Source organism: Coturnix japonica, chromosome 3, assembly GCF_001577835.2.
Source record: "Coturnix japonica isolate 7356 chromosome 3, Coturnix japonica 2.1, whole genome shotgun sequence".
Lineage (NCBI taxonomy): Eukaryota > Metazoa > Chordata > Aves > Galliformes > Phasianidae > Coturnix > Coturnix japonica.
Window position 1 is genome coordinate 25,720,180 of NC_029518.1, and position 13,713 is coordinate 25,733,892.

At 43.8% G+C, this 13,713-nt stretch overlaps 1 protein-coding gene across 7 annotated transcripts in view; it reads right to left on the reverse strand.

The window, feature by feature from the left end:
• Window positions 1–6,498: 6,498 nt before the first annotated feature.
• DAAM2 (dishevelled associated activator of morphogenesis 2) overlaps window positions 6,499–13,713 on the reverse strand; it is a 191,013-nt gene continuing 183,798 nt past the window's right edge. For all 7 annotated transcript variants that reach the window (XM_015857503.2, XM_015857505.2, XM_015857499.2 and 4 more), the window contains one exon: window positions 6,499–12,576. In XM_015857503.2, coding sequence (XP_015712989.1) covers window positions 12,361–12,576 — 216 coding nt within the window. In that variant the 3' untranslated portion in view covers window positions 6,499–12,360. The remainder of the gene's footprint in view (window positions 12,577–13,713) is intronic.

The following is a 13,713-nucleotide window of genomic DNA, read 5'->3' on the forward strand; positions in this document are numbered from 1 at the left end:
AGCTGCTGTACTATCCCAGCAGAAATCTGCTGTGCTCCCAGCAAAGCAAGCAGACAGCAATCTGGATAATTTTGACATCATTTGATCCCTATTGTAGCTATCAGATCCACCAGAGGAAGGCCATCACAGTAAGATCTTGCTTGGACTGGAAGCCTGAGAAGAGCTCACCTTGCTGATTCAGAGACACAGGGCTAACCAAGAGCTTATGCAACAGAAGCCATGCAGGCATCTCAGAGCTGCTGGACCTGAGTGGTGCAAATGGGCTTTTGCTCTGGTAAAATAACTTTAACAGGATTTTCCAGCCAGTGAACCAGCTTTGACAGACACACCCAGGACACTCAGCCATAAGCAACACCACTGTGTGCTGAAGGATCTTGGCCAGCCAGACTGGGAGGGGTATTTAAACACAAGTTTCTTGCATTCATCTTTATAGCCCACTGTCATCCTCACTGAGGATGTGTCAGAGCATATCCTTATGGGATGTCCCAGATACAGCTAAGGCATCAGCAGTAACACTTAGCTGATGACTGATAAACCATAGCTTTTGCAAACCTCAGCCAGAGGACTCCAGCTGGACGCCAACAGCTGGAGGGGTTTTCATTTCCACTTCTCCAAGGCTGATATTTCAAGGTGTTTTTATTTCTTTATAATCAGTGCATATTGCCAGCTCAGAAGGGGGTCTAAGGAGGAGAGAGGGGCAGAGCAGCCACTGAATCTGCACAAAGTAGTCCCACATGCAAGAGGAGCAGAGCTCAGCTCACTCGGTGTGTTTTGCAGTGTGGTTATGGGCTGTCATTCCACCTTGACAAAGCTGTTTTTATTTACTTAAAGACTTGCATTCCGTGGAAAAAGATGCCCCAAGATAGTACTGTGTTTCTAAAATTAAAGCCAGCTGGCTGGACAAGGAGCAAGCAAGCACTCCTATGCTTCACCAGCAGCAGAAGCATGGCTCCCCACATCCCAGGGCCTCCCCAGACCCATTGAGCTGCTTCAGAGCCTGACAAGTTCTCCCTGTGCCCTCAGCCAAAAGAGAGGCAGCTCCCTAGGGCGTGGGTCACTTCAAATGAAAGCAGGGGTGCTACTGTGTCCTACAGTATGGGATGAAGCCCTAGTAAGAGACCTGATTCTCCAAAGCTCCAGGAATGCTCTCATGCTGCTGCTGGAGAGGACATCCCACCAGATATATCTGACAAAAGTCAGACTGTGGCTTTTTCACACTTAGCATGGACAGGCTGCATTCCTGGTCATTGTTGTGTATCTAATCTAGCCAAGATCTTCCTCCAGCTCACGTGTCTCTGGTAGTTCCCTCTTCACAAAGCTCACCCAGCCCTCACTGCTGTAACCTAAGTTAAGAAATCTGTTTTCACCAAAACCATTTATAGAAGGGAAGAACTCCAGTGTTCCTCCACCCTTGCCTGGCACCAGTAAGAATTTCCCCTGCTGACAACGCTTTTGGCACCTGTTCCCCTGCTGAAACACGTGCACAGAGGCCACGTCTACATCAGCAAGGAGCTCAACTGGGAAACAAGTACATCAGCCTGTTGGAGCAGCTGGTGGTGGAGCTGCTGTTCAGGGGTTTTACAGGGGCCTACATTTAGCCTCATCCCTCAGACGAGATGTCTCCATGCACACACGTGGCTGAAGCTCTCCAAAGGACAGGCCAGTCTCTGCTTGAGGCCCCTGTGCCTGCTGGGGACAGGAGCATTTCCAAGGCACTTGGGAAACAAAGCTGATGGGGATGGCAAAGGCAGATCAATGAGGGCCATGGGAAGAATGGCAAAGTTTGGCCTCAAATCTCACTTCTCTGTACCATAGAGCTCACATAGAGTGAGAGAAATCTGACCTGGATCAGCAATAAAATCAATATGATGCTCGAAATGCTCATAGAGCCCCTGATCCCCAGTGCACAACCCAGCACCCCCTTGGCCTCAGCACCATGTCCTGCTCTTGGTGCAAGCTCTGCTCAGCTGGGAGCAGAGAGATAGCCCTTGGCATCACACATCACTTGTGACCAAGGCAGGAAGGAGAGCACAGTTCTTCCACTACAGGCCTGGATTTGGATACAGGAGGACCCAACTGCAGAGCATTGGGACAGACCAACACTGTCGTGCTTGCTAAATCATTCAGATCATTGTTTGCAGATGGGAATGCCAATCTATCCTTCCCATTACTCTATACACTTGGCAGTGAGCACCTGGAAACAGATCTGCAGGCCTGAGCACTCTTCCTCTCTGACATGCATCTGAAGAAGGTAACACTTGCCATCAAATTAGCAAAGTTACTCTTAGCAGATGTGGCTTTTGCCCCTCAGCTTGTCCTAGTTGCTTTATGTAAATGTCACTTCCCTGCCTCAGAAGGAGAAAAATCCACTTGCACTGGTGACACTTCAGTTCTCATTTCATTGAGTACAAAAGGCAGAAGTATTCAGTGACAGTAAAGTTCCTCGCAGAGCTGATGGAAAGTGCTGGCACAAGAAAGAGGAAAGAGAGTTGGTCATCATTCCTGCAAGAAGTTCTCAGGAAAGAGCCTGCCCCTCATCAGAGCTCAGCTATTTCTGTGACTATGTCCATTTGCCCATAATTATACTGGTTCTGCTCTGTAACACACTGTCAGGACTACTGATCTCTATCCAAACTCCTGCTGCCTTCCTGTCTGGATTAGGATGCCAGCTTGGGTTAAAAATTAGAGAGTGAAATTGCTTCAATATCTGATTTAGCCCCTTCCTCCTCCCATCCAGCTTTGGGTTTGGGATGTGGTGGTCAGCATCCCTCTGGGAGAGGATTAATTAGGAACAGATCAGCAATTGGCAGCTGTCTCACAAGGACAATATCTCAGATATGGGACAAGCTGGAGTCTCCCACTTTGACCCTGGTGTAAGTCCAAGACACTTCTTGCTTTTGCAGCCCAGCACTAACACTCTGGGAGCTGGCAGACAATCAGCATCCCAAAGGCCACAGCTAGCTCAGGTCCCAGTGTTATATTGCTTCAGCTCTGGAGCTGCTTCTGCAGTGAAAGGCTGTGTGTCCGTGCTGGCTCCAAAGGCAGTTTTAGCTCTCCAGCTGCAGAAATGGCCTTCTCTGTAGTTAAGGAAGAAGGAAAGATATTCTGTTACCACTATTTTAAAAGAGTAACATTGTGCACGCAAGAAGATTCATACGAAGGATGACACAGTGAAAGGACAGGAATCCTCCTGAGGTGAGGAAGCCATAGGCCACCATGAGGTCTTCCCTCTGCCTCCTCTGCTCTGGTAGGAACAAAGCAAGGACTTCAGCTGCTCCTCATCCATCTTGCCCTCCAGACCATTCCCATATTTTTAGCCCTCCTCTGCGTGCTCTTGTCCTGCAGAGTCGTATGGCTGCCCTGGTGCAAGAGCACTGAGAGCAGGCATGGAGGGGTAGACTGGCACCTCCTCCTCACCCTCAGTGACCACACAATGTGGGAGACCCCAGGGAGAGGCAGTAAGTGAGATGGAACTCCTCACCACATTCATGTCATTTTTTGTGCTTTGATCATGGCTGGAAAGTTTTTTCTTTTGAACTAGGAAGATCTTCATTAATTAAGTATAGGAATAAAGAGGGGAGCTCAGCTGTGGGAGGAGAGGACAAATATTTGTCCTTAAAAAAGCAAAAATGTACCCTTTAGAAGAATCCTAGTTGTGTTTTCTTTCTAAGAGGCTTTTTCCTTTCAAAGAGGCACTGGGAGGACGATTGGTATTTCTATATTACGAGATCATTTTTGAAGCCTGGATTCTACACTGATAGAAGATCAGGACCCTTTTGATTTATAACAGTAAAAATAAAAATAAATAAAACCACATTTTCTGAAACAGACAGAAAAAGAATCACTTGGGGGTGAATATTTTAGCTCTATCTCCCTGTTAAATATTGACCAGCAAGGAAGGCAACAGCAGTTCTGAGAGGTCAACTTGCCAAGCACTTTTCCAGCATCAGAGCTGATACTGTGTGTATTGTGCAGGAGATCCCTCGGGACCCTCACCCAGGTGCTCTGTGAATACTTCAAGAAACTCAAATGCCTCTGAGGTACAGGGCAGTCACACTGATCCAAGTGAATTCAGGAGAGACACTCAGCCCACTGTGCGTAGTCCATTCTCCAGGAGGACATATCAGGCATGTTTGCCCCACCCTTCCAGGCAAGAAGCTGACACAAGGAAGAGGAAGAATGAGCTTCAAACAAGACGCACTCAGCACCCTGCCTTAAAATAACAGTGAATACTCAAGGTGACAATTTCTTTTCATAGGACTGACCCAAAGTTTGGTGTTTGAAATCAAACTAAACTCACACTAAACTTTGGTTAGTCTCCCTACTATTTTAATCAACCTTGATGTGCATTTCATTATACATTTTATACCTTTTTCCTTCTTGCCTGAAAACATCAATATAAAAAACAGGTATGCCAAACAGACATCTTATCCTGTTTTATTCCTCCTCTGTTTCTTTCCCTCATCAAGGCATGTTTGAATAATACATTTAGCCTTCTTAATTAGTCTCTACATTGCTATCTTATATGAAAATTCAGTCTGCCAGGTTGAGGTTCCAAAGAGCAGAGCACCCCACCCCACCTTCCTCAAGAAATTCTAGCAGGTATACATAGGTCTACAAGCAGCACTGCCCTCATTTCCTCTAACCAATCTGCACCGAGACATACAGGAAACAGAAAAATAATAATAAAGAAAGACCCTCTTGCTGGAAGTCTGACCAAAGTAGAGATGAACAGCAACTATGTCTCAGAGACAACAGCAAGAAGCCCCTTAGCTAAAGAAACATTAAATGAATAAACAAAATCTAGCACAACGACCTTGAAATCCAGATTTTGGATTTCAGAGTGGGTGAAGGGGGCAAAAGTATTTTATTATTTTGTTGCCAGGTAACAGAATGCAGTTCCAAAAAGGCCAAGAAGATTTTCCCCAGAAGATTCTATAACTGCTACAGCAGAGATAAAAATAATCATTGTTTAAACAGAAGCCAAAGGTTAAAGAAAGGAGAAACCAATGAATAGTAGATCTTCAGAGTTAGCCAGCACACCAGAAAAGTTCCCCTTACTCTCCTCCTCACTACCACTCATTCAGGACAGCAAAACCCCGACACTATTATTGCTCAGAAAAGAAGCCAGAAGGCACTTACCTTGCTCCTACGCAATGGTGACGATGAGCAGCAGTCTATAGCCACAACAAGAAGCCAGATGGGAAGATTAAAGGAGGCTTCTATACCAAAGCCACCCTGGAGGGCAGAACGGCAACTCCTCACTGCATGCTCCAACACCAGTCAAAATACAGAAGAAAAAAAGATCTTCATATAATTTGAGCAGGATACCTCTTTGTTTGTTCGGCACAGCTAGAATTCAAATGCTGCTGCTTGACCTCCAACAAGCAGAAAAACAATGGCTTTGCTCTAACTTACTGAAACCCGACTGCTAAAGAAGAGGCAAGTAGGTCCCAGTACTGTCCTCTTCCCTCTGCCACTTCCCTCTGCATGGATTTCAGAAATATCCCTCCCCTGCATCTGTAAAACAAGAATCTTGTAGGCAAGCTCAACTAAGTCTGAATCAAATAGGCCAAAAGACAGAGAAAGTGAAAGCTCTTTTAACACGTACAAAACTAGTCTTCCCACACAGCACTCAGAGTCCCACTTGCTGCCTGTTCACCCTCAACCAGTGAAAGCAATTATTCCCTATTTGCTTTTGCTCATTGCCATAGCTCTTCCCACCTGAGAGCCACAACCAAGAGCTGGGGCTTTGAGGTCTCATGTACTGCAGGAACACACAGCACAGCCTGATCTAAGCTAGACATGAGATTTGCCAGAGTTCACAGTTAGGACATCACACTTTCATGATAGCAGATAACGGTGAAAAGTTGCGGCTTAAGGAGGAATGTTGTCAATGATCAATTTATGTTATTAGAGACAAGGAGATTCATGTGTAAGTGAAACAGCTGCATGTGCATGCTGTGTGCCTAAAGTAAAACTGAAGTTCTGCCCTTGAGCTCCAAGGAATTCCTTAGCTTGTCCTTTGATTCACCCGCTCTTCAAGTGCACACAAATTAGCCCAAGACCTCACATACCTCCTGCTTGCCTCACTGTTCTGTACCCAACTTCTCTAACCTCATACCTCCCACATCCCTAAAGTTGGCTTTCCTGGCTTCCTTTCATCCAGCCTTATTGAACTCCTTCCTTTGAAGCCATCCTCTCACTCCTGCTCTTCTGAGGATGCTGCTCAGACAAGTAAGCTTACAGCCAGCACTGCAGCCTTACCTGCTGTTCCACGAGTGTGTCCACATATGGATTATAAGCCCTGAAATAGCAAGACTGACATGGTTTCTCCCCAGCTCTGCAGTGACTGTGTCACTGAAGAACTGCATGCTCTTGATCAAAGAGAAAGACCCAGACCCAAGAAAAACAATGCACTCAGACTCCAACTCACCTGTAACGCTGTCCAGCAAAAGCACAGAAAATGCAACTACAAATAAATTTACTGAGACGCAGTGGGGGCAATATATCTTTAATTTTTTTGCTTTTGTTTTTTTTTTAGTATTACAGTATATTCTTATAAAAAGATACAGATAAAAAGGACACTACAGGATTTGTACATTTAATTCACTTATAGTCTTAAATTGACTAAGAAATGAGGATACGCCAAGGCATTACAGCAGCACACAACCTCACACTTCAGTAAGCAGCACTATACTTTCCAGCTCGGCAGGCAGGGATACCTCCAAAAATGATCTGCAACTTTCAAACTGAGCAGGCTGGCAGGAAAGGAGAATGGCTGAATACAGTTTGGAAGGGAGAAGCGTTGAGTGTGGCTCAGACACCTGATGTCCTCCTACAATTCTAAAACAGCAAAGGTTTTTAAAGAGAGTGTTTAGGGGCAAGTCTGAAGATGAGGGGGAGTGTAGAGGGGGTTGGGTTGTCAGTAGCATATCATTGAGGCTTTTCTAGATCAGCTGAGTGAGAGCTCCAACTGTTGTACAGCTGAAAGGACTGAGCTCTTTGGAAGCCCTGTAGAACATCTTCTCAGCAGCTAAAGCTGTTTAAAAAGAGAGTTCTGATCCAGATGTTGCTTTAAATAATGTTGGTGTTAAATGCTGTACTGGGGATATACTGGATCTGTTCCACATTAACACCAGCATCAGAAGACTGGTTTGGAATATCTGTTAAGCATCCAGACTCAAAACGAGGTGCCATAACAGCTTTCTAAGATAATGACATCCTTCTCAGCATAATCTGGCCAGCTTTAGGAGAATCTGGTCATCCAAACTACTCAGAGGAGTAAATAGCTTTAATATCTACACCTATATTTTCAGTTGGCCAAATTATATTACCCAAGATGGACTTTTTCACCTTTGATAAGGAAAGTAAGAGTGGCCAACAGCAGCTAAGCGTTTGAATGGCAGACAACCAGAAATCTTCCTTGTTCAGTACAGAAGCCAAAGAGCTTGTACTTTTGCTAGAGACTCCACAGAGAGAAAACCAAACAGCCAAAGAATATTGCTTACCCTGGATGCCCTGAGGAACCAGAGTGGAGGCAGAGAGGGGAATCAGAGAGAATCCTTTCATCTTTGGCCTGTCACAGTTTGTCTCACTAACAGTGTAAACTCTGGTAAGAGTACGATCCATACTTGTATATCTATTTGAGCTTCTCTGGCACTACGTGCAGAATTTGAACTGGAGGTTGAAATTTCAGTTAGGAGCTGTGTAGCCTAACCCTTCTCAATATGCCCACCATGATTCATAACAAGAAAACAGTTTTTTTTCTAGAAAGTATTCTTAAATAACCTCCTTGTATCGATTTACCACATGCTTTAAAAGATACGCTTACCCAAGTCCATTACTGTTAGGGCAGAGTGATTCCTATGAAAGGAAAAGTGAACTTCTTCCTTGCTTCCCTTCCCACACCAAGGCTGCTCCCATCCCCTGCTCAGCTTGCTGCAGAACGGCCATGCCAGCTGTCTAGCTGGTGTAATGCCCTGGCACGGTCTCAAGAGTCTTTGCTGTAATGCAGTGTATACATACAAACATAGCAAACTAAAATAAGGCAAAATAAATAGAGGTGTCAGATTTACAGGTTCCCCTTAGAGATTCTGAAAACCATTTAAAAAAAAAAAAATCATTTAACCCCCAAACAAAAAAGAAAAACAACAAACAAACAAACACAAAACAACCAACCCAGAAACAAAACTGCATATATCATGTACATCATCAACTGTACAACTGATCTCCTTTCCCCTCAAGGAAACTCCTGACACAAGCTTCTCCCGTGCAACCCAGCTCAGAGTGCGAGCTTTCCTAAAAAAGAGGGAAGATTCAGCCAATGGAGCTGACCATTACAGAAACACCTGCTCCACAGCCTTCCATCAGGGCCCCTCACGATGCCTTCCCCTTCCTCAGACATTGTGAACACATTACAGAAATGCTTCTGAAGGATGCCCAAGCTGTCTCTCTAGTGGAGAGTCTCTCATCCCTGAATATTAGTCCTGCTTCTGCTCTTGTAGGGAACCAGTGCCCGGACCATAGCTGTGCTGCAAAGCAATGAAGGGCCTTGCTGCCCTGAAGTCACTTCACTTTGTAGCATTTTCAGAGACTTACGGACAACTGAGAAGAGTGACAAAGAGCAAAGGGAGTGGGGTGTGTGTGTGGGAAAGTTCTGCAGTCTTTTCAGGGGTCATCCTAATGCAATCTGCTTAAGAACAATGCAAAGACACATAGGTAAGTGAAGAAACACTAGATCTCTACAGACAAGGTTTGGAGAATTAGAAAGTACCTCCTCTTCTAGGTGTGAAGAACTTCATCATATAATTAGCAACAACTACATTTCTCTAGGAAAATTATAAAATAGAACAAGCCCTCAATTAGAACCTTTTCCACATTTCCTCCTCTCCTACTTAAAATGCTGGTGCTAAGCACATCTGCAAGGACAACAGCAGACCTTAGATCTTCTATGTCCTTCAGAATATGATAAAAAGGTTTCGCTTTAATGTTAATGTTTAAGCCTCATGACTGCTTGTTGTGCCCGTCCAGACTACAGAGGCACTAGACGACAAGGATTAGAATCTTCCTGCCTTGCACCTAACAACTCAATCAAAACTGCATATGAGAAACAAAGAATAGCTGCATTCACAGCATGCCAGAGACTCCAAGCAAGGATGGTCTTGGCTTTGCAAAAAATCTGAAGTTGGGACCTAGAGCAGATTCAACCTTTTCCTTATCTGCTGTGGCCTGCCTCATCTCTTACAGTAGACATATTAATTGGACTCTCTGCTTGTCACCACTTACATGAAATCACTGCTTGCCCCAGTGAGTAACCAAGCTTTTCCAGAATGCTTGTCATGAACATTCACCAAGCAGTGAACAGCCAGGGGAGACTGTTCAGCATGCTGAAAGAAACCTTCAGCCACCACCACCGACTCAAAACAAAAGCAGTCTGGGGCCCTTAAGTGCTAAGAAAGTTGAGCTGCAATGAACCAGGGGCATGACACTGGTTTGTTGTTTTTTTTTCAGTTCCAGTAATGTATCTCACAGCTGATTTACTGGAGTTGCACAGTCTCTTATTACTTGTGTATATATTGAGGTGGTTGCAAAGTTACAGCAGCTTTCTCTGACTGCCAGTGCGCCTGGAGCACTGCATACCATCATATAACTTTCCATAACAGGGATGAACTGTGTACACAAATGGACAGGGAGATTATCACTCTCTCTGCTTTTGCTACATTTATGGCCTGGCAAAGTGACTTCAGTTTCAAAAAGCACTCCTTGAACTTGGTTTGAAAAATACTGGGGTAGGGAATGCTGTATTTATATTCAAGGGTTTTGCCCTGAGGTGTTAATTCTATAACAGAACCGCCTTGCTGACAGTCTGCCACATTGAACAAGTACCTGGGGAGCAAGCAAGCAGCCATAAGTTGGACATAGCCACATCTTGCACCAGAGCTGACCTTGGCACTCGCACTACACTTGAACTTCTGAGTGAATCCTAAAACCAAGGAGAACAAAGAGGAGGGAAATCTACAATGTTCTAATCCCTAAAAGTACTATCTTTGGAATTCAGGGATTATCAAAATCTAAACTCAACTGTATACCAATTTGGCACATATTACCACCTCTCATATGGCTTACATGGCATGGGTTATATGGCATGCTTTAAAACAAGACAAACGAAAAAAGGGCTGAGATATGGCATGTCTACTTTGGGGAGCAGCGAGGAGCTTGTTAATATAATTTACAAGAGACATTTCTAAAAAATCCATTTTGTATTTTAAAATAAAAATGCTTATAAAAGTGAGAGTTAAACTTCCAAAAACCTTTATGAAATACAGTCTTTCTTCTACAAGGTGCTTGTGTCTGCTGCAATGAATATTGCTGTTAATAGCTAATCCCAGAAGGGTAATGGGATAATAAGGGAGGAGAATGCACCCAGCTCTTGTAAGATACCAGCTCTTTACGATGAGTATTATACAGAGGCGCGGCAGTCTGGAATGTCGTAAATAGGGAAATTGTAGGGTGGGAGTCTCAAAATTCAGTAAACAATGAAACATTAGAGTTGAACAATCCTAATTCTTTTGCATCTTTCCATAGTTTACATAATTATTTTAGTGTTCAGATAACCACTACTGTTGGCTTCTCCAATATTGGTAGTGTGTAATACTGATCAGGCAGCATGTATGGCAGAAGTTCTATTCTGCAGACTCAGTGCTGAGCCTGAGGTTAAATGACATTCATAGAAAAATAGAACCAAAATATTAAAGTGACTAATGGAGCTTTTTTCCATTTCCCTGGGATTCCTTGACAGTTGTGCTGTTTACCGTTGATACATAGTTTGTAAATGTTAGGCCTCACTTCTCAAATGCTGTCTCCTTCTTGTCTTGGATGAAGAATCCATCAAAATTTCTTTTCTGTTTTCCCTCTTCAGAGTTGATAATCAAAACAGATGACAAGATTGAAGAAAGGAAAAATATGACAAAAAAAAAGGGCCATGGCAGCCCACAGAACTGAATCCCCTTCCTACAGCCATGAAGATAAATCAAATTTAGAATTCAAGCATCTTCTTGGGGTTCTCTGCCTTTTATCTGTGTGCTTCATAGATGCAGTGTAAACACAAATTTCTTTTTTTCTTGTGAATTAACCCGCTTCTAAAGCCTGCTTCACATATATGATTTTGTGTCCTCATGGAAAAAAAAAATCTCAGTTTTCCTTATGGGACCTTCCATTGGTTCATGCTAAGTAATCCCTTCTAAATGAAAAAGGCTGTGGCTTGTACAGCTCTCCTTTGACATCACTGACATCCTACTGAACTATCTAATTACTCTAGACAGGATTGGTGTGCATGCAATAAGTCAGCCTGTTATGTAGAAAGTCCAGTCCATTCCCACAGCAGCTGTAGCCTGCATCAAGTGGAGAAGAAACCTCACTTCTTGCAGCTTGCAATCCCTTTTACTTTTTGCCACTTGTGACCTGTGAATGATATTCAAAAGCTTCTGATTTCCATTGGACTGCACTAAGGAATCTTGCACAAATGGATAAGAAATGTTCAGCAGTTTTCTTCCCACTCTCCAGCAATTACAACAGGCTCCACAGTCATCCAGGTGAAATCCCAACCCATAAACAAAAGCCACAACTTCTTTCTTTCAATGAATTCCAGAAAACTGTTTCTAGAAAAGGAGAATCTAAAAGACTTTGGCAACGTATTTTACGTCAATCCTGATTTTCAAATTCTGTTTTCTTCCAGAACTGATAACTTCCTTCTGAGCACCACTTGCTTTGGACAGTATAGGCCATACAAAAACACTATATAAAATATGAGACCAAAAGCATTTTTCTGATGCTGGTCAATGGCTTATAACATCCTGTTCTGGGAGGAAATTTGTAACCTCAAGAACCACATCCTGACAAGACCCTGAAGGCCAGTCTAGTTATTGAAGAAGCAACAGGTGTTTACTGAGTTGTTCTGAAATTAATGCTGCAAGACGGAGATCATAGTTCATTTTCACTTTGGCACGCAGAAAACTTTCCTTCTGCAGCTGCAAGGCTGTCTGCAAGGCCCAGTACTTTCTGTCATCATCATGAGGCCTTTCATGACACAATCAACTTCCAGAAGCAGATCTGTCAGGTCTGCATGGTCCAGTCACAGACCCTGCTGGCTCCACAGAGGCACTTTTATAATGGTTCGAATTAGGAGCGCAGAGGAGGGATGAGAGGAAAGCTGATCAATGGAAAGGTAATGTCTCTACTCACAGACCAAAGAAATCCTTTGGGGCAGCTGTCAGCCAGGTCCCATCGCACACATTTATCTTCCTTGTTTTGCTCTTCTTCTTCACTTATTTCAGTTGATTATTTTTCTTTCTCTTGTAATTAATAATTTAGTTTTGTCACCACCCGCTCCCGGCTTGTCTCTAAGCCTTGGTTCCCCGAACGCTTGCGATTACGTTTGAGTTTGGATAAGTCCTTGTCAAAGACTTCTCCTGACCTTAACGCTGACACCAGGTCATCAAACTCCCCAGTCTCTTCAGAGATGCTTCCTGCTTTCACTTTCTTTTGATGCCTCTCTTTTTCCCTCTGTTCTTTCAGCTGTGGAGAAAGAGACAGAGCTTTAGGATTCACTGACCAAGATGCCAGGTCACTAAAGACACTGTGTTATGAGGCATCTAAGATGTATTAGTACAGTTTGGAAATAAAAGAATCAGTGTCCTATCCATAAGGCCATCATGTTTTTCAAGGGCAACAGAGACTATACTGTGCTTCCCTTCTCTTGTTCAGGTGAGCAGAGAGCACAGGAGGCAAGGAACAAGCAGCATCTTCTGCTGGCCTCACAAAGCATTACCACACCAGAGCAAAGAGTACCAGCTGTGCTCACGGGATCTAACCTGGTGAGTCTGAAGTTAGTCTGGATGTTTTTGCACAAACCAGTTGCCACTAGAGTCATAAACAGCTTTGCTTGTAGGGCATGAATAGTTATATTCAAACAGACAGAAAGGTCATGTTCCTTCAGGAGAAAAATAAGAAGGGGAATTCATCAGATGACCACAAGCTAAATACACTGGACAAAGAAAATAGTATAGCACGTTGCAGAGATAGGGAAAAGAAAGAATATTGCCTTGAGTCCAGAAAGAGATAGTGATTATAAAAAGAAACAGCAATGAAACAGGACTGTTGATTTTACCAGTCAGTGGGTAAGTATAGCTGTTGGTGTGATACTCTCAGTCTTTCTGTGGTAGCACCAGGGAGCTCAATTATCCTTCACGCTACTCAGCTCCAAGATTAGTGGAAATACTAAGGCATAGCTATGGCTCCCAAGATGCAGGTGGTTCACTGTGCACTAGTTCCATGTTGCAGGAGGATTCTTCTCATAAGCAAACAGCAACCTCTCTCTCAGTACATCAGGCATACTAAAGCTTTTTAGAGTTTTAACAGTGGGCTCCTGCATTTTCTCTGCTGGCTGAAGGGAAACTTGTGCCTAAATCTTGGCATTCTATCTCTGGATCCAACGGTTCCAAGAAGTCTGCTGCTGTCCTAGAGTTCTACCTCACTCCTCATGTGAAAGGAGTAAAAGGGTTCTTTTGGCACAGCAAACTTGCAAGTAGCAATTGCCTTCAGTGAAGTTAGGAGCCAGGCAACAGCCAAGGTTAAAGTGTTGGCAGGGTGGAAGGAGGAGGAAAAAGCTGGACTGTTCATATTCAATAAAGCCTGAGATCAGAAGGAGAAGCT